The 20,931-nt window shown below is 39.4% G+C and overlaps 1 protein-coding gene across 5 annotated transcripts in view; it reads right to left on the reverse strand.

The window, feature by feature from the left end:
- Positions 1 to 6,028: 6,028 nt before the first annotated feature.
- nsg2 (neuronal vesicle trafficking associated 2) overlaps positions 6,029 to 20,931 on the reverse strand; it is a 164,145-nt gene continuing 149,242 nt past the window's right edge. For 4 of the 5 annotated variants that reach the window (XM_048542976.1, XM_048542975.2, XM_048542978.2 and 1 more), the window contains exons 4-5: positions 16,287 to 16,397; positions 6,029 to 7,149 (exon numbers count right to left, since the gene is read on the reverse strand). In XM_048542976.1, coding sequence (XP_048398933.1) covers positions 6,946 to 7,149; positions 16,287 to 16,397 — 315 coding nt within the window. In that variant the 3' untranslated portion in view covers positions 6,029 to 6,945. Of the gene's footprint in view, positions 7,150 to 10,508; positions 10,570 to 16,286; positions 16,398 to 20,931 lie in introns of all 5 variants that reach the window. The other variant, XM_059650751.1, reaches the window with a different exon arrangement.

Below are 20,931 nucleotides of genomic sequence, written 5' to 3' on the forward strand. Positions count from 1 at the left end.
CCACATACAAACCTATGGACTGAAATCAGACAACGTCCTTCAATGATTCTTAACTGGGAGTCATTTGAAGATGTCATTGTGATGTGAGTCTTGGAAATCAACAAAGTGTCTACATAACTGCAGGAGCAGCACTCTGAATCTAAGTGCCCTTTTAAAAAATTGATATGAATGCCTTTTCTTATGTTGAGATGCAGTCTCTGTAATTTATATATTTATTTTGATATTACCGAGCTGGGTGAATGAAGAGTAAATTCTCTGAGTTGGAGTAAATATTGCTTTTTGCTTTTTTTTTTGCACAATGTCAGCCCTGTCCCTCTCAAATTGCCATGTCATCTTCACAAGAGAATTTAAACAACCTTACATCCAGCCAGTCTGCCATTAGGCATTTGTTCTTACTGTGCTTGTTTGCAGCTCCAGTTTATTAGAACACCTGTTATATTCAGGAAAAGCATGTGGGAAATATACCTAAGATGCAAAAATAAAGTCTACATTTAATGGTCCAGCATTGTGTGACAAAGGACAACATTTACTTAATGGCACAATCCGTAACAAGATAAATGTTCACAAAAAAGTACTTTGAGTTTCCAGAGTTAAACTACTAATTAGAGATGTTCGTCACAACATAAAAGCTATTTCTGACTATCTGGAATCCTGTAATTCCTCGTAGACAGATGAAGAGAACAGCTGAGAAAAAAATGCACATAAGAAGAATTAAATCTTTGAGAACCAAGGGATGAAAGTACTGTCAGAATTACTTAATGAAATCTGCTGATCCATTACTGAAAGAAAAATACTGCTAGCAGGTGCTTCAATTCACAGTGGCCCCCCAAGGCCAACAAATAGAATATAAATATAAAATATTCTGCCTGAAGAGAAAACTTTCCAATGGTTTTGCACCATAAGTGAGGAGAGAGATGAATTGGAAATGTAGTCTATATTTGCTGGAGAATAAAAGCTTGTCATTACTTCTCAGTATTAGTTTTAAATTGAACATCAATACTTCAATCATCTATTTAAAAGCATCATTCATTTTCATAAACTGCTTTTTCTTAAATTTATTCATGAAACATGGATGTTGCTAGCTGACCAGCCAATATTTATTGCCTGTTCGTAGCTGCTTTTGAACTAAGTTCCTTGGCAGGCCATTTCAGAGGGCAGCTGAAAGTCAGCCACATTACTGTGGGCCTGATATCACACATAGGCTAGACCAGGTGAGGGCACGAAGTTTCTCAGGCCATAGTCATTGATAGCAGTAAAGCAACAATCCAGAAGCTCAGGATAATGCTGAAGAAACAAAAATTCAAATTCTATCTTGATTTCTGAGAGAAATTAAATTCAATTAATTATAACATCCAACATAAAATGCTTGTCTCATTAATAATACTCACAAAACCAGAGATTTTCATGCAAATGCATCTGATTTACTAGATAACAAAGGGTGGAGCTGGATGAACACAGCGGGCCAAACAGCATCTCCACACTTTGTTATCTCAGATGCTCCAGCATCTGCAGTTCCCATTATCTCTGATACATCTGATTTACTATTTTTCTTCAGAGAAGGAAATTTGTTGCTTTACCTAATTTGGTACATGAACATGCATAAAGAGCAGAAATCATTCAATTATTCCATCATAAGATCATTGCCGAGTATTCCTAATTCCACATGCCCATTTAAACCCTTTGCTTCTTTTGCCTAACAAGAATCTATCTTCCTCTCCCTTAAATATACTCAAATGCCACACTGCCACCTTTTGAGGCAGAGTTCCAAAGTGGCACAACATTCTGAGGGAAAATGTTTTATCTAATCTCTGTCCTAAGACAGCCATTTTAATTTTAAAACAGTGTCCTCTACCTGTGTATTCATCAACAAGAAGAAACATGCTTCTCACATCCATCTTATCAGAGCTGCTCTGCATCTTATAATCTTGAAGCAAATCACTCCCTGCATTTCTAGACTCCAGTAGAAAGAAGTCCTGTCTTACCAATCTTTCCTTATGAGAAAACCTGTTCATTCCAGGTATCAATCTTGTAAAGCTCCTCTAAACCACTTCCAATGGATTTGTATTCTTCCTTAAATAAGAAGACCATAACTGCACATAGTATTCAAGATGTGGCCTCACTAATGTCCTTCAATATTAATACCTGAAGCATGACATCTTTGCTTTTATATTTAATTTCATTAATAAAGATTAGCATTCTATTTGTCTTTCTGGCCATGTGCTGTTCCTGTAATGTACCAATTTTTAACTTATGCAGTAGAACATCTAGATCTCTCTGGGCCTTGGAATTCCGTAGTCATTCTTTTATGAAATAATAATATTTTATTTCATTCTTTCTACCAAAGTAAACAATTTCACATTTTCCCAAGGTAAATTCCGTCTGGAAAAATTTTGCCCACTCACTCATGTGTATCAGTCTGCATCCTTGCTATGTCTTCTTCACAATATGAAGGGTCTAGGCCCGAAACATCAGCTTTTGTGCTCCTAAGATGCTGCTTGGCCTGCTGTGTTCATCCAGCTTCGCACTTTGTTATCTCAAATTTTCCCACCCATTTCCGTTTCACTGTCATGACTCACTCTGGTAATATGCTGGAATCAAGCTCCACTATTCCTTCAGTAATCCCCCCAAATACCAAAGTTTGACTAAACCATTGAACTACTTAATTTTGCCAAACTGTCTTAACTTAGATTACAAAGATATACACACTTTTACTTATTGACAAGAAAATCGCTATTTATTGCTATCAATTTTAACCAATTACAAGAAAGTTACATACATTGATAACTTGTAGCTCCATTATGTAAATTCTACCCCTTTTGAGAAAAGTTCCCATGACCTATAAACGCGCAAACTAACAAAGGCAAATATTATGAGTGGGGAAGGAACAATATAGTTAGTGAAGTTAAGTTCTGGAATCAGCCTAGATTGCAGGTGTCAATCAGTTGTTTCCGTCCAAGTTGTGGATGCACTGATTCTTGATTTACAGTTTGCCATGTCAGTGCCTCTGAAGGTGCATCCCCCACCCCCGTCCGCCCTCCCTACCTTTTGTTTTCCTCCATCTTCTTTACAAATAGGGAATTTTGAGGGAGGAAGAGTTGCTAACTGTTTGGGACTTGCTTTATCTCACTTCCAAAAGGTGTGGTGGAGGGAAGGGACGGGGACGAAAGGGATTTAGGTGTTTTCTCTTTCACAGGCTGGATGCTTCTGCTGTGTTGTCCGAACACAAAGCTGAGGCCATTTACCCATGAATCAAATCAAGAAGTTGTTTTGAGTGCAACTTTTTCAAATACTTTCTGGAAATCCAAATACAACATATGTTATTTCTTCAATAATTGCAATAAATTGATTAAACATTATTCCCTTTCATAAAATTATGCTGACTCTTTCTGTTAATCTTGAGTATTTCCTAATGTTAAGTTATAATTTCCTTAATTTTGAATTCTAACACCTTCACCATTACATATGTCAATCTAACTGACCTGCAGTTTTTTGTTAACTGCCTCCCCCACTTATTGAATAAAGGGTTTCCATTCTGACAAGACCTTTCCAGAATCTCTCACATTTTGGAAAACTAACACCAAAGCAACTATTATCTCAATGGAAACCATTTCTCAGATGCTCAGATGAAATCCATTAGGGCCCAGAAGCTTATCAACATTTAGTTTCAGAAGTCTTTTTTAATTCCTCTCTTTCTTCAACCAATTGATTTACAGGTAATATTAGAATGTATTTTGGTGAAGACAGAGCAAAGTATTTATTCATTACATCTACCAGTTTTTTAAAAATCTAGCACTGACTCCCCCTTCAGACCCTCTAGACATTCAGTCTATTTACACTTATCTTTTGTAGATGCATATAGAAATTTGTGATCTTTTTACTTTCCATCTAGCTTCCTCTCACTTGTTTACTTGCCCTCATTTGCCCTCCTTTAGTCCTTCTGTGCTGCTCATTGTTCTCTGACTAGTCTTGACCTGCCATTCATCTTTTCACTACTGCATGGTTTTCCTAAACTCTGAAGCTTTCCTTACCAGGCATGTCAGGTTAGAAATCTGTATTAGTTATTCAAAACTGAAAAAGTCTAAGCTCAGTTGTGTGAGATAAAGAAAACAACTTCACAGTTCACTGTACCAGAATTGGGGAAAAAAAGCATAGTTAACCTACAGATAGGAAAGAAAAATTTCTCTGTACTTTGGTTATCTGTGAAAAGATGGATTTGGGGAGTAGATGTGATTTTGTTTTGCCAGGTGTTTGAATCTTTTAAACTATGTTATATATAGATAGTTTGATTCATTTTTCTTTCTTTCATGCTATACATTTCTGATTTATTGTTAAAACCTAATCTACAACCTCGTGTGTTTATATTTCAATGAAAGATCACCATTTATTTTACAAAACTAAACATAATTTATCAAGTTAGATTTCATTCTGACTTATCTGATGGTACTAGCATAACAGACGTCTTTTAAACTGGATGAAAAATCCAATTATATTGTGATCGCTGCTACCTAAAGGTGGCTTTATGCTGAGATCATTAATTTGTATAGTCACATTACACAATATCTAGTCCAGTATAGATTGCCTTCTGGCCATTTCCAAAATGTGCTATCTAAAATAAAAACATTTTATGAGCTCTTCATTGAGGTTACTATTACCAATTTCATTTTTCAAGCTTATATGTAGTTTTAAATTATCCATGGCTATTGTCAGGTCTTAATCAGAAAGTTCCCATATTTCTTCTTTAATACATCTACCTATATTTTGTGGTTACTAACAGGGCGGTCTGTAGATCATTCCTATCTGTGAATTCTTTACGCTACTTTTCCCTATCGCTAACCAAAGCATTTTACATTCTTGTCTCCTTATTCAAGGTCATCTGTAACTAATGCAGCAATGCCATTTTTGATTAGGAGTGCTATCTCTGGGCTTCTACCTAATTTCCTCTTCTCTTTAATGCCATATATGCCTCAATATCCAGAACCTATCCTGCAGCCATATCTCTGTAATGGTTATCGGATCATATTATTTTCAATTGTGTTATCAATTCAATTACTTTGTCATGAATGATACATACATTCAAATATTGAGCTTTTAATTAGTTTGTTTTGTTATCTTTGTACCCTCTAGTTGTGATTGCTGATATCTCCTAAGGCATTTTTTATCTTCTCTGCCTCTTCCTGCCATTCTCTAATCTTTATTTTCCATGATAATACTTTGCTGTGATGTATTGACTATTCCTTTCTTGTTACATTTAACTAACTTTGACCCCTTGATCCCTCACCTCACTTATTTAATTTAAAACCTTCACTCCTCACAACAGAGCTCACAAAAACACCAGCCCCATCCTAAAAGTTTAAATTCAATTTCTCCATTATTGATGCCGGTGCATCATTGTTAGGAACCCATTTTTCTCATTCCAGTCTTCAATCTACTCATTCAAATCTCTGGTCTTGTACATCCTCCGCCAATTTGCACATAGCTCAGATAGTATTCCAGAGATTATTAACTTTGCAGTTCTGCTTCATAATTTAACATCAAATGACTCCAAAGTAAAACATCATTCCCATTTTTATCTACATCATTGGTACCAATGTGGACCTTAACCACTGGATCCTCCTCTTCTCATTGCAAGTTTTTCTCCAATGGCTCCAAGTCCATAGTTATGAGATTGATGCTTAACTGCCCTTTAAAATTGCCAACCAGTTTAGTTTAAGGGCAGTCGGGGATGGAGAATAAATGTTGATCCTACTCGATCCCAAGAATGAATTTTTAAAGATCTAAGGCTTCGATACGTTTGTACACGATTATTTCCACCAAAGCAAAATATAGCTAAGATCTCCAGTGTAATTACAGCTATATGCAGATATAAAATGAATGGTGTTGCAGCAACGCATACTGTGACTACACTATAACACTTAGGTAGGGGCATAAAGGTGTTAGGGTCAAAGTTGATAAAAATGAATATATATTTGCTCATTTTATTTTATGTGATCTGCAGGACATCCAACAAAAAAGAAAAATTACTATTGAAAACGTCAGACACATCTAGCTTTATTTCTTTATCGGAAAAATCCCAAGAAACACAACCAAAAATACTTTAGTTTCTGCTAGATAGTGACAAAAATACACCACAAGGAGTTATAAATTATTCATTTTTACATTAGCTGAAAATCAACACAATTGACAATGTAATATTACATATGAAAACATGAGAAAGATGTCTGTACTTATGTTAATTACTTATCATTACAATTCTCTACTAAGCTTCAGCTACAAATCTAATAATTCGTGTGAAATCTAATGTATAAATCCCCATACTGCATCCCTTAACATCAAGAATTCATATGTACAGCAGTCAATTACTCTATCCCTTTCCAAGCCTAAGCATTATTGCAGTATGCAGGAACTACAGAGCACACAAGTGTCTGCAGTTATAGGAGTAATATAGGTTATCAACTGCTCTTTAGCCAATGGCTAAAGCACATAAGCTTGTCTTATCTGTTCAAGAAAAGTGCAGACACTGAGGGTGACAACATCAAATGATTATAACTGTACACGTCAGCTAAACGTGCAAAATTTCATGCACATAAACTGCTCATGCAGGAAATGCTCTATTTTAAAGAATGAACAAATGTGCACCACCTTGTCTTTGGAAGGGAACTCACTGAACACTGTATGAAGGTTATTTTTGAAATTCAATTAAACAAAGTCATTAAAGACACGTAGCCTATTTAAAAATGTGAAATGCAGCAACACCAAACATGCCTTTGTACAAAAAAACTTTAGAATCAATTACAAATCAACATGGACAAGGGACAAAAGAAACAACTATTGTACAATCCAAATACTGTTTTGTTTTGGAACTGAAACAACAGTCCATTATTAGCAACGTTAACACCTTTCAATTAGTTTCATGTTTTGAAAAAACGTTATCCCTAGAGAAGTTGTTCAGTGACTGTCACTGTTTGAGGATTTTGAATCATGCTCTGCTGGTTTCTCAGCTGATGCAGCAGGCAGCCATGGAGAAACTGACCGGGAAGTGGTTTGCTTAGCCAGGCTGTAATGACTGATGACGGTGTAAAATCGCCCTCGAGAAGTAGAGTCTTGTGCTGAGTAGTAGGCTTCAAGGGATGCTGGTATACAGCGTTTATGCTGCCAGGAAATAAGAAGAAATAATCATTACTTGCTTTGTTTATTTTTTCAAATTATGAAATAAATAATTAGGCTTGAATTAAAATAACTGTATATGGTTGAGTGGCATTTTTTAACTTATCTATACAATATAAGCAATGGTGATTCAGAATTTGGACATGTGCAGTCCAAAAGTTTCAATTTTGCATCATTGACAGACAACTGTCAGTGCAGCTTTATGCTTTATTCATCTATGTAACTTTACCTGTGCTCATCTTGTATGTTTGCGTGCTCTGTAATGCTTTATACAAAAGGTTAAATATTTAAATTTGCCTTGGACAACTGGTTCTACAATAGCAATTGACACTTAGCACGAGGCATAATAAGAAAGCGCCCCATGTCCTTTGATGGTTCAGAACGCTTGTTCAGTGAGTAGGTGAGCAATCTAGAGTAGGCAACCCCAAAATTCACCCCATCAGGCAGCTCATATCGGCTATGGAATGTTGCAATTGGCCCCAGTACCCCTATATTTGGGAAGGGAAATGAGTCAAAAATTAGGTGCTACATTAAGTATCACTTACTGTAAATGTGCCCGAATGGTCACAGAATGAAAACTGCAACCAATTTGATTGTGATAACTCCTACATCTGAGTCATAACATATACAATCAATATTTTCATAAGGAGTAACTCAGTGAGATACGCCAGGATAAAAACTGTGGAGAGAAATCAGAGCTAATGTTTCAGGTCAAGTGACTTAACCTGAAATATTAACTCTGATTTCTCTCCACAGATGCTGCCAGACCAGATATTCCAGGATCAAAAACAGAAGTTTCTGGAAAAGTTCAGAAGGTCTGGGAACATCCGTGAAAAATAAATCAGAGTTAACGTTTCAGGGCCAGAAACACTTGGTCAGATCATTAACTCTGATTTTTTTTTCTCTCTTGACGGATGCTACCAGGCCTGCTGAGTATCTCCAGTAACTTCTGTTTTTACTCCTTATTTACAGCATCCGCAGGTTTTTTGGTTTTTATTCAGTTATGCCAAGAAGTCTGATTCACATGGAACTACAGTTCAGCAAGAGGTCACTACTTTCAGGACAGAAAATTGGTGAGGGAAGAATGGAAAAAGAAATTTCTAGACAGCTGGATGGTTCTATAGATAGGCGCTATGAAAGATTCCTCTCTTCCTATTGAAAGAGCCAGGGAACTCTCAATCCTGCATTTTCCACATGATTACGAGAACGAAAGCAGCAAGAATACAGAACAAATTGCAATGTTCCAAACCAAATGCAGACCTTTATTTTCGGGGTCAATTTACTCAACCATAATAATTCTGCAGCATTTTTGGGTCAAATTTACATGATTTCACAGAAGTGATTGGCCGCAAGAAGTGACAGTGGTTTCACTTGGCAGAGTTTACACTAGGCATCACCATCGAACATTAAAACATTGTGCCATTTAGAATAGGGGTTTGAATAGATTTGATCTTATCCAAACTCACCTGCAAGGATCATTGCAAGTGGTTATGTTAGTTAGCAGTCCATTCTTTATCCACACTGTTTTTGGGGGTGGACAATATTGGCAAGGCCCAATTTACTTAACATCCCTATTGTCCTAAATTACTGAACATCCCAATTGTCCTAAAGGTTGTGGGGAATCACAGATTCTTTCAGGCTCACCAGGGGTTTTACAATAACTGACAGCTAGCTCTCTTGGAGGTTTCCTCTAGTTATGGTCCTCAAATGAGTACATTTATCTTGTCTAAATTCACAACACATGATAACATTTTAACTTATCACATCAATACCACAACAAGTGAGCCACTACATCTCTAAACTCCATATACATATAATACAATGTGGCTTTATTTTCAGTAATTTAGTAGGCAAATGATTACATCCTGATGCTAATCAAAGCAAGAAACATTAGAGAGGAGGAAATTGACTTAACAATGGTCAAAGAAAAACTGAAATTTTTGCAGAAATGGTCCTATTATTCATTTTGCAATCCAAAAAATGAGATTGTGCACACTTAGGAAAACAGTGTTGTATATTGTTTTCATTTTCCTATGTATTCTCAGAGCCACTGGGTATGACAACACTGTTTCATCAGTCAAATAACATCACTGAATTCACAGGGATAGTAGGAACTGCCAATGCTGGAGAATCTGAGATAACAAGGTATAGAGCTGGATGAACACAGCAGGCCAAGCAACATCAGAGGAGCAGGAAAGTCGAAGCTCCTTGTCTGGACCCATTGCTGAAGAAGGGTCCAGACCCGAAATGTTGGCTTTCCTGCTCCTCTGATGCTGCTTGGCCTGCTGTGTTCATGCAGCTCTACACCTTATTATCACTGAATTTACAGGCTAGTTTAATCTGGAATGGCATAATTCAATGAGGTAAAATGAACAAGAATTAATGTGATTAAGCATATGAGAAGTGTGGCATATAATTGCTTTGAATCAGCATGAGGTAAAATACTGAAATAAAAAACTGTTGGAGCTGATGATCAGGGAGTTAGGCAGCTGTGTTCCATATTCAATTATATAAATATGAATTGAATATCAAATGTCAAATATAATAAACACCAAACATTACAACTAACAACAACAGAAATACGGGAAAATGTTTCTGTGTTATGTTTTGATTTAAATATAAATATATTATAATAATTTTAATCAGTTACTTCGTTGTAATCATCTATTGCCTAAGCAATTACACCACATTTTATTCATCAATTTGTAGGGAAACAATGCTCCAGTTTCATACTTGACTGGCAAAGATGAGATATGACTACCACATTCTCCTATGATCTTCAAAAGATGGGAATAGCGTATTGGCAAACTAATGCACCGAATCTTAAGTAGTTAGTCAAATATGTGCACAAGTGGAACACTGCACAAAACTAGGAAGAGAAAGAAGGCATTAATCCATCACATTTCACAATATATAACCATTCAAGCTAAATGGAGTCAACATACATCGTTCACTTCTACCTTTAGACTTGACTATTCAAAAACACTCCTGGCCAATCTCCCACATTCTGCTCTTCATAAATTTGAGGCTGTCCAAAATTCTGCTGCCTCTGAACTTACTGAATAAAAGTCCTATTCACTTACACTGGCTTCTAGTGAGCATGAACTTTATTTTTAAATTCTCATCTTTAATTTCAAGTCACACCTTAACCTCATTGGTTTAATCCCCTTAAGCGTACATTTAGAGGAGCTTTTTAAATTAGGAAAACCAGGTAGATCAATGGGATGGTTTAAAGTGGGAATTCTAGACTTTGGCGTCTGGGTTACTAAAAGGTACAGTGACCAATGATGAATTAATTAAAATTGTGGATACTCAAGAAGCTAAAAATAGAGGAGCGCACATACCTCTGAGGATTCTAGGGCTGGAGAAGATTAGAGATAGGGAAGGGCCAGGCCAGGGAGGGACCTGAAAGTAAGGATCAGAATTTTAAAATTGAGGCAGAGTTTAACAGGAAGCCAATGTAGGTTATATTCTGCCAGCTCAGTCTCCAAATTTTATTTCAATAACATAGGCAAGAGTTAAGGTGACTGCTGGGTGGCAAGAAATACAAATGGTTCCCTTGAATTCAGATGTCGCTATGCAGGACTGCCAATTGCTCAGAAGAGCATCACAGAGAAATGCGCATGACAATACTTCAATATTCAAGCAGTCTGCGTTCCTATGCAGCAAGACCGGGACAACATTTAGGCTTGCACTAAGTGACAAGTGATATGTGCGCCACACAAGTGTCAGAGTCATCATTTTCAACAAAACAGAATACAACCATAATCTCTTGAATTCAACAATGTTGACATTACTGAATCTCTCACCATCAACATGCTGAGGATGACCATTGACCATTAACTGGATGAACTATATAAATGCTGAGATTGGAAGATTAAGTAAAATGCTGAGAACTCTGAGGTGACCTTATCACCTACTGCCTCCCTAGTGTCTGATTACGATCTACAAGGTACAAGTATAGGCAGAAATGAAATACAGAATACAGTTCCAATAGTCAAGAAGAGCAACACAATCCAAAACAAAGCAGCCCACATAATCTATTCCCATCCACTCCTTCACTTCCTTCAGCAGCAGTGTACAGTGACAACAGCACATGTAACATACACAACATGCATTGCAACACGTAGCCTTATAAAGCCTCTTTCAGCAGGACCTTCTAAATCTGCAACCTTTACCACCATGAAGGACTTGCAAGTTCCGTCTAAGCTCCACCACATTCTGAGCTGGAGCTATAATGTTGTTCTTTCATTTCACTAGGACAAAATCCTGAGACTCCTTTCCTTGGGAGGCAGGGATACACATAGTAGTATTAGGGAGGGAGTTCCAGGATTTTGAGACAGCAATAGTGAATGAAAGGTGTTATCATTCCAAGTCAGGATGATTTGGACAGGATCTTGCTGAAGATGATGTTCCCATGTATCTGCTGTCATTGTCTTTCTAGGTGGTGAAAGTTGTGGGTTCGGAAGGTGCTGTCTGACCCTTGGTGATTTGATGTATTGCATCTGGTAAACGGGGTACACTGTTGCATTGTACATCAGTCGTGGAAAGAGCGAATGTTGAAGGTATTAAAGGGGTGCCAATCAAGTGGGTAGTTTTCACACATTGTCAAGCTTCTTAAACATTCAGCTGCACTAGTCCAGGAAATTCAATATGATGATATGGTAGATTTAAAGGGAAATGAAGGTACTATGTCAGCATAGGGGATTGAGGGGGTCAGGGAGGATGGTCAGAGATTTTGGGGATGAGCATGGGTAGGCATGGATTGGGGATGAGGTGTATTGAGGTTGAGGGGCGTTAAGGATGACAACTGAAAGGATCTTTTGATTTTCTTATATTTTGGAGAGGTAAGATGCCCTGTTGGATCTGGCACCAGGATACTTTGTTGGAGATAGTGTACATTTTGACATGATGTAAAGGCAACTCAACAGTTTAAAAAGGTGGCTCGCAGAGTCAAGTGAGTTCTCATTTTGATTAATTTCATTCAGAAAGACACATAAGCTGAGATGTTATCTCAACAGCAACCACAAAACAAAATGTTTAGTATTTGAGTATCTCTTGGACAACGCGCTGAGTCCTTAAAGATGTGAGAACTCAAAAACTTCTGAGATGACAGGAGACTGAAAGAATCCAGACACAGAATTCCAGCATTATTGACATTACTTAGGCAATGATCCAATCAACATAGCAGCCAGGCTACATTTCATCAGTTTAACACGAGATGCATCATTCTACAGGAAGATCTGAGAGACAGCATCGCCAGAGAAAAAAATTCTCATCTTAAGGAGAAAGCTATCAAAAATTAATCACAGCTTGAAATACTCCAGGCATTCTGAAAGTACCATAACCACAGAATTAATCATGAACAAGAAACCTTCTTTATTCCTTCCTCTCAAAGCCTGCTCCACTACTGAGTCCACCTGTTCAAGCAACGTCTAACTGTGAAACTACAGAAACCAATACATCTATTGAATTCTGTCTTCAAATTTTCAACTCCTTCATCTTCAGGAAGAAAATCTACTAGCAAGTAACAGGCCACAGTGGTAATGGACTAAACTAACTTTCAACTTTATAAGTGTCCTTTATTCATATCCATTTTAATTTTTACATCTGTATGTTAACCAATAATAATGCAATTTATTAACCTCCAGCAAGAGTAGTAAAATAAACAAAACTTTGATTTTGTTTCAAACTAAATCTTTGTGAATGATTCTTTTTAAAATTGCTACACTCAAAAACTAAAGTTGGTTAAATGAGCTATATAATATCACCATTCACTGACTACTTTGCGGACATACCTGGTTGTCATTAGAGATAATGGGAACTGCAGATGCTGGAGAATTCCAAGATAATAAAATGTGAGGCTGGATGAACACAGCAGGCCAAGCAGCATCTCAGGAGCACAAAAGCTGACGTTTCGGGCCTAGACCCTTCATCAGAGAGGGGGATGGGGAGAGGGAACTGGAATAAATAGGGAGAGAGGGGGAGGCGGACCGAAGATGGAGAGTAAAGAAGATAGGTGGAGAGAGTGTAGGTGGGGAGGTAGGGAGGGGATAGGTCAGTCCAGGGAAGACGGACAGGTCAAGGAGGTGGGATGAGGTTAGTAGGTAGCTGGGGGTGCGGCTTGGGGTGGGAGGAAGGGATGGGTGAGAGGAAGAACCTGTTAGGGAGGCAGAGACAGGTTGGACTGGTTTTGGGATGCAGTGGGTGGGGGGGAAGAGCTGGGCTGGTTGTGTGGTGCAGTGGAGGGAGGGGACGAACTGGGCTGGTTTAGGGATGCAGTAGGGGAAGGGGAGATTTTGAAACTGGTGAAGTCCACATTGATACCATATGGCTGCAGGGTTCCCAGGCGGAATATGAGTTGCTGTTCCTGCAACCTTCGGGTGGCATCATTGTGGCAGTGCAGGAGGCGCATGATGGACATGTCATCTAGAGAATGGGAGGGGGAGTGGAAATGGTTTGCGACTGGGAGGTGCAGTTGTTTGTTGCGAACTGAGCGGAGGTGTTCTGCAAAGCGGTCCCCAAGCCTCCGCTTGGTTTCCCCAATGTAGAGGAAGCCGCACCGGGTACAGTGGATGCAGTATACCACATTGGCAGATGTGCAGGTGAACCTCTGCTTAATGTGGAATGTCATCTTGGGGCCTGGGATGGGGGTGAGGGAGGAGGTGTGGGGACAGGTGTAGCATTTCCTGCGGTTGCAGGGGAAGGTGCCGGGTGTGGTGGGGTTGGAGGGCAGTGTGGAGCGAACAAGGGAGTCACGGAGAGAGTGGTCTCTCCGGAAAGCTGACAGGGGAGGGGATGGAAAAATGTCTTGGGTGGTGGGGTCGGATTGTAAATGGCGGAAGTGTCGGAGGATAATGCGTTGTATCCAGAGGTTGGTAGGGTGGTGTGTGAGAACGAGGGGGACCCTCTTGGGGCGGTTGTGGCGGGGGCGGGGTGTGAGGGATGTGTTGCGGGAAATACGGGAGACGCGGTCAAGGGCGTTCTCGATCACTGTGCGGGGAAAGTTGCGGTCCTTAAAGAACTTGGACATCTGGGACGTGCGGGAGTGGAATGTCTTATCGTGGGAGCCTAGCTGAACTCGTCCTCACACTCAACAACTTCTCTTTTGACTCCTCCCACTTCCTACAGACTAAGGGGGTGGCCATGGGCACCCGCATGGGCCCCAGCTATGCCTGCCTCTTTGTAGGTTACGTGGAACAGTCCCTCTTCCGCACCTAGGCAGGCCCCAAACCCCACCTCTTCCTCCGGTACATTGATGACTGTATCGGCGCCGCCTCTTGCTCCCCAGAGGAGCTCAAACAGTTCATCCACTTCACCAACACCTTCCACCCCAACCTTCAGTTCACCTGGGCCATCTCCAGCACATCCCTCACCTTCCTGGACCTCTCAGTCTCCATCTCAGGCAACCAGCTTGTAACTAATGTCCATTTCAAGCCCACCGACTCCCACAGCTACCTAGAATACACCTCCTCCCACCCACCCTCCTGCAAAAATTCCATCCCCTATTCCTAATTCCTCCGCCTCCGCCGCATCTGCTCCCACGATAAGACATTCCACTCCCGCACATCCCAGATGTCCAAGTTCTTTAAGGACCGCAACTTTCCCCCCACAGTGATCGAGAACGCCCTTGACCGTGTCTCCCGTATTTCCCGCAACACATCCCTCACACCCCGCCCCCGCCACAACCGCCCCAAGAGGGTCCCCCTCGTTCTCACACACCACCCTACCAACCTCCGGATACAACGCACTATCCTCCGACACTTCCGCCATTTACAATCCGACCCCACCACCCAAGACATTTTTCCATCCCCTCCCCTGTCAGCTTTCCGGAGAGACCACTCTCTCCGTGACTCCCTTGTTCGCTCCACACTGCCCTCCAACCCCACCACACCCGGCACCTTCCCCTGCAACCGCAGGAAATGCTACACCTGTCCCCACACCTCCTCCCTCACCCCCATCCCAGGCCCCAAGATGACATTCCACATTAAGCAGAGGTTCACCTGCACATCTGCCAATGTGGTATACTGCATCCACTGTACCCGGTGCGGCTTCCTCTACATTGGGGAAACCAAGCGGAGGCTTGGGGACCGCTTTGCAGAACACCTCCGCTCAGTTCGCAACAAACAACTGCTCCTCCCAGTCGCAAACCATTTCCACTCCCCCTCCCATTCTCTAGATGACATGTCCATCATGGGCCTCCTGCACTGCCACAATGATGCCACCCGAAGGTTGCAGGAACAGCAACTCATATTCCGCCTGGGAACCCTGCAGCCATATGGTATCAATGTGAACTTCACCAGTTTCAAAATCTCCCCTTCCCCTACTGCATCCCTAAACCAGCCCAGTTCGTCCCCTCCCCCCACCGCACCACACAACCAGCCCAGCTCTTCCCCCCCACCCACTGCATCCCAAAACCAGTCCAACCTGTCTCTGCCTCCCTAACCGGTTCTTCCTCTCACCCATCCCTTCCTCCCACCCCAAGCCGCACCCCCAGCTACCTACTAACCTCATCCCACCTCCTTGACCTGTCCGTCTTCCCTGGACTGACTTATCCCCTCCCTACCTCCCCACCTACACTCTCTCCACCTATCTTCTTTACTCTCCATCTTCGGTCCGCCTCCCCCTCTCTCCCTATTTATTCCAGTTCCCTCTCCCCATCCCCCTCTCTGATGAAGGGTCTAGGCCCGAAACGTCAGCTTTTGTGCTCCTGAGATGCTGCTTGGCCTGCTGTGTTCATCCAGCCTCACATTTTATTATCCTGGTTGTCATTACACTACTTTCAAGACATTAAAGCCTCTTTATGAACAAAGTCAAATTGTCAATGAAAGCATTTGCTTCACTGAAAATGTATTTTGTCAAGAAAAATATACAAAAGAAATTAACTCTCTTAGGTGGAATCTTATCCCATATTTCCTTCCTAGTTTTCACTGGTGGGCTAAACCAGGCATGGTTTGAACCAGCAAATGATGTAACCACAATTAAATTATGACAAATAATCAGCTATTGAATTTATTGTTATTAGCAAAGCAGTTGTCAACTCAAAATTAAAATCGTTAGTTATTCCACAAATTCAGTGCATCCATGGAAGGCATATTGGTATTTGTTTCCTCATTCCTTACCTTATACACAAATCCATCTGGGCAACTGTGATCATAGGTGAAGGCTTTGTACACCACAAGGAACACAATACAAGCAAGAAATGCAAGAGCAAGAAAAATGAGAATGGTGACCTGTAACACAAGAAAATATAAAACACAATAAATCAACCTTGAGTTTTTTTTAAGTACATTATGCTCACAAATATCAAACAATTTTATGCAACATTTTAACAGTTTTTCTCATTCATGTACATCCATGTTATAAATTGTCCAATCCTAACATCTCCCAAGTGCCAAATTATCATTCAACAGTAATTCCTAACATTTATCACCACAACTCAATGAAATCCAGTAAAAGACTGCTTGTACCTAGCTTTTTACAATATTTGAGATTTTGATTGGCAAGTCACACCAGACTCTGTTTATTCCCATCCATATGAGTAAGCGGTATGATGTTTTAGATCAACTTTGTAGAGGATGATAATTTCTAGAAAAAAAAATTCTGTTCTATTACATTTGTGTTACCTTTGACAGAAGTTTCCCTAGTCAACTATAGACATTTTCCTTTTTTAATTCATTCACTGGATATGGACATCACCAGTTAGGTCAGTATTTATTGTCCATTCCTAATTGTCTACAGCACAGCTGAGAGTCAATCACAGGATGGCAGTTTCTTCCCTAAAGGACATCAGTGAACCAGATGGCTTTTTGGCCTGGCCCCAGTGGCTTAATGGATAAGGCACTGCCCGCCTAATGCAGGGATTATGGGTTCAAGCCCTGTCTAGGGTGTGTTGAATTCTGTTCTAGCACAGTGATTCAGTGGTTCACACTGCTGCCTCACAGTGCCAGGGACCAGGGTTTGATTCCACCCTCAGGTGACTCTGTGTGGAGTTTGCACATTCTCCTCATGTCTGTGTGGGTTTCCTCCAGGCTCTCCAGTTCCTTCCCACAGTCCAAAGATGTGCAGGCTAGGTGAACTGGCCATGCTAAATTGCCCATTGTGTTCAGGGATGTGTATATCAGGTGGGTTATATGGGGATGATGTATGTTATATGGATAGGATGCTCCGAGGGTCAGTGTGGACTTGTTGGGTCGAAGCACCTGTTTCCACACTGTGGGTATTCTATGATTCCCAACAAGTGACAATGGCTGCATGCTTATCAATAGACTCTTAATTCTGTATTTTTATTGAATTTAAATTCCACCATCTTCCATGGTGGGATTCAAACTCAGGTTCCTAGAACACTACCCAGGTCTCTGGATTAATTGTGTAGTGATAACGCCACTACACCTTTGCCTCCTCTGAACTGTTATCTCTTTTATTGTTTAGCTTAGGAAATTTTGCCTATGTTTAGTCACAATGTATCATCTAATTTTAGAACTTAATGAACAAATGAAGATTTACAAAATCAATGTTTGAGCAGATTCCACCAGATAATCAAGCAGTTCAGTGCCATAACCACATATACAGCACACATCTCCAGTGCAGTTGCCAAGATGTTATCTGGGCTCAGTCTTTGCAGTATCCAATACCTCAAGCCATTTTCAACACCACATGGACCGTTTCTGATATCACATGGACTGGCATATGTGGTACTGGGCACCTTAGCAGGAGGCTGATATGAATCATCTACTCAGCACTTCTGACTAACGGTGGATTGAAATGCTTAAGCCTGGTTTTTTTGCGTTGATGAGCTGAACTCCTCCATCATTGATGATGGGAATTCTCCTCCTCCAGTTAAATGTTTAATCGTCAGCCACTGTTTACAACTGGATATGATGGGACCACATTGCTTCGATCATATCAGGTTACTGTACCACATGTTGCTAGCCTTGTCTGGCTTGTATGCTATGTTGTAGCTTTGCCAGGTTGGCACCTCAGTTTTTGGTATGTCTAGTGCTGCACCTGTCATGCTTGCTTTAGACTCACCATTGAATCAGGGGGCTTGGCAACTGGCTTAATGGTAATAATAGCAGAACATGTTCAGAATCCAGAGGAAAGCGTGAAAGTCATCTTTATGATGGGGAAGGAAGAAGAGTAAACAGAAGGTAACAGAAAACTAGTTTATGGCACCTATAGCATGATGTAATTTATAGATCATGAAAGATGCAGCTCATTTCCAATGTTCTACTATCAATCAATGCATTCCAATCACAATATTGCATCAAATGTTTCCATCAGTGCAAGTACAATGAAGTGAATTAGATGATAAAGTCATGTGGAATTGAAATTTAATACTGTTAAAACAACATCAATAGACAAAGGAATTTTTTAAATGTTCTACACAATGCTATCAAAATTTAAAATGACATGCTATTTTGTAAATTCCCTGTAACACTAGATGGGAAAGTACATGCTACAAACTTGAGGGTTTGTCCAGTTTCTCAATCACCTCTGCAGGAATTGAAAATCAATAAAGAATAATAAAGTAAGTTTTAAAAGACATGAGTAGCCATCAAACATCTCCTGTTGTTAAATACTAGTGTTGAGGTAAGCAGTGTGAATCAAGCTAATCAGAAGCTACAATTCTCTGCAGCAGACCAAACAAAGCATATGACTTGAGTGGAACAAGTAATTACAATGAAGTTAAATCTGATTCAGCAACACCATATCATGCAAAGAGTTTTACTGTAAAAAATAAAAATTCTCGTGAAATCTCAAACTAGATTGATGCCAAATCTCTGCAGGCCGAGTCAGTTAGCTTTATAATGTTCTAAAATATTCTTGTTTGAATTTTCTGTACTGTTGCAGTAAAATAAAGAGATGTTTGATAACATAGTTTGAAGAAAATAAAATATTCAGCAGCTGCAATCCTAGCAAACATTTTACATAGCTGAAGCATGCTACTAATTCAGGTACATGATCCGCAACATGTTCTGCCCATTCATGAAGAAAAATCGGTGGTGGGGCCTTCTGAATTCCTGATTAATCTCCTCAATTTTTAAAGCTCTTAGAATACAGGTATGCTTTGTGAAATGCCACACTCATTGTCATTGCAATCATAGTTCTGAAATTTTTCAGTTATTTTCGTGCATTTGTAGTTCATCTCTTATCAAATCTGAAGAACCTGCAGCTGATAGAAATATATCGACATAAAGAAGCTAAGATGTCAATTTCCTATACATATTTTACAAGAATAGGTTATGATATGTGAATTACATACTACCAAATATTTATATTTTGTTAATTAATGTGACAACAGTTGTAATGTTACCAACTTTACTCCAATTAAAATGCTTCATTTACTCTTGCATATCCAACTTTGCATTAAAGAAAATACATTTTCCAAAAATCTTCCTTCGCATTGGGTTGTCAAAATGGAGATTTAGAAAATGAAAACACTAATCAGAAAGAAGGTAGACAAAAATGTTTTTGCTAAAAAGCATATTGATATCAAATGAAAATATATTCTGAATATCTCCTTCGAAGAAGGCTATCGTTAACAATTCTGCACGATCATGCATAACAAGCTGTTTGAGCGTAGCTGCATTAATACCACTCTTTTCACATACCAAATGACTGGTGTCTTTAGATTAGATCACGGGAGTACTAGATCTGCAATCTCTGAACCATGAACATGTAAAGATATTAACTGAACAGGTTTATAGCATAAATTAAAGTTGACAATAAGCTCTTCATAATATTAAAGCAAGTTTGTGTCACATCATCATCATCATCATGTATAAAGCTAATTAAATTGCAATTAGTTTTGCATACATACGCACACATTTTAGAAAAAAATCACAAAAAGAAGCCAAAGGTTCACCCTCTTGTGGATTAGAAAATGCCTATATATGAGCCTGGATATTTTCTGTCCCTATCAGGAGAATTTTCAATAGAGGTCAGACAAAATAGTTCCGGTTCCCCGTCTGCCATCTTCTCTCCCAACCCTAAGCACACCATCATAATGCAAATTAGAAATTATTTTAAAATCTAAAAATTTTTAAAAATAGTTAACATTAGCACTAAGTGCTACACATTTGTACATACCTTCCCCTTGTCAAAAATGATGGAAGCAAAGTTAATTTTCTACATATTACATATATGTGCTGGAAACAGAAGAGGTAAGGGTATCTTGCTGCCTGACACCAATTTGACTTTAATGAGGGATGGACAGAAAAATTGTTCATTAATAGAGCTACATATAAAAAACATAACATTCTGGAAGATCGCTGCTAAAATGCTCAAACTTATGTAGAATATTTCATGTCTACGAGACATCCCAGAACATTTTACAGCTAATCAAGTACTTTAAAGAAGTATTATAATTACTGTAATGTACTAAATGAAAACTCCAACAAACACTAATGATATAATGACAAATAACTTTTTTGTGATATTGTGAGGGATAAATATTTATCAGGACATTATGGAAAGTCCCAGATGCTCTTCAAGATTGTCTCAGGTGATTGTTTAGATGAGGACTGTACAACCATTTTGTATGAGGGGTCCACAATTCAATTTTTTTCTCACCATAACCAAATTTCAAACAGATTGGGCTTTCTACAGTAGTAACCATGAAATTTAGAAAAAAAAATCAATAGATATTAAAGACATCAGGGATATTGCAATAGTGTCAGAAAATAGCATTGAGGCACATGGTTAGCCATGATCCAGCTGAACAATGATGCAAACTCAATTGACCAAATACTCCTATTTCCTAAA

The sequence above is a fragment of the Stegostoma tigrinum genome, chromosome 13 (genome assembly GCF_030684315.1).
Source record: "Stegostoma tigrinum isolate sSteTig4 chromosome 13, sSteTig4.hap1, whole genome shotgun sequence".
Lineage (NCBI taxonomy): Eukaryota > Metazoa > Chordata > Chondrichthyes > Orectolobiformes > Stegostomatidae > Stegostoma > Stegostoma tigrinum.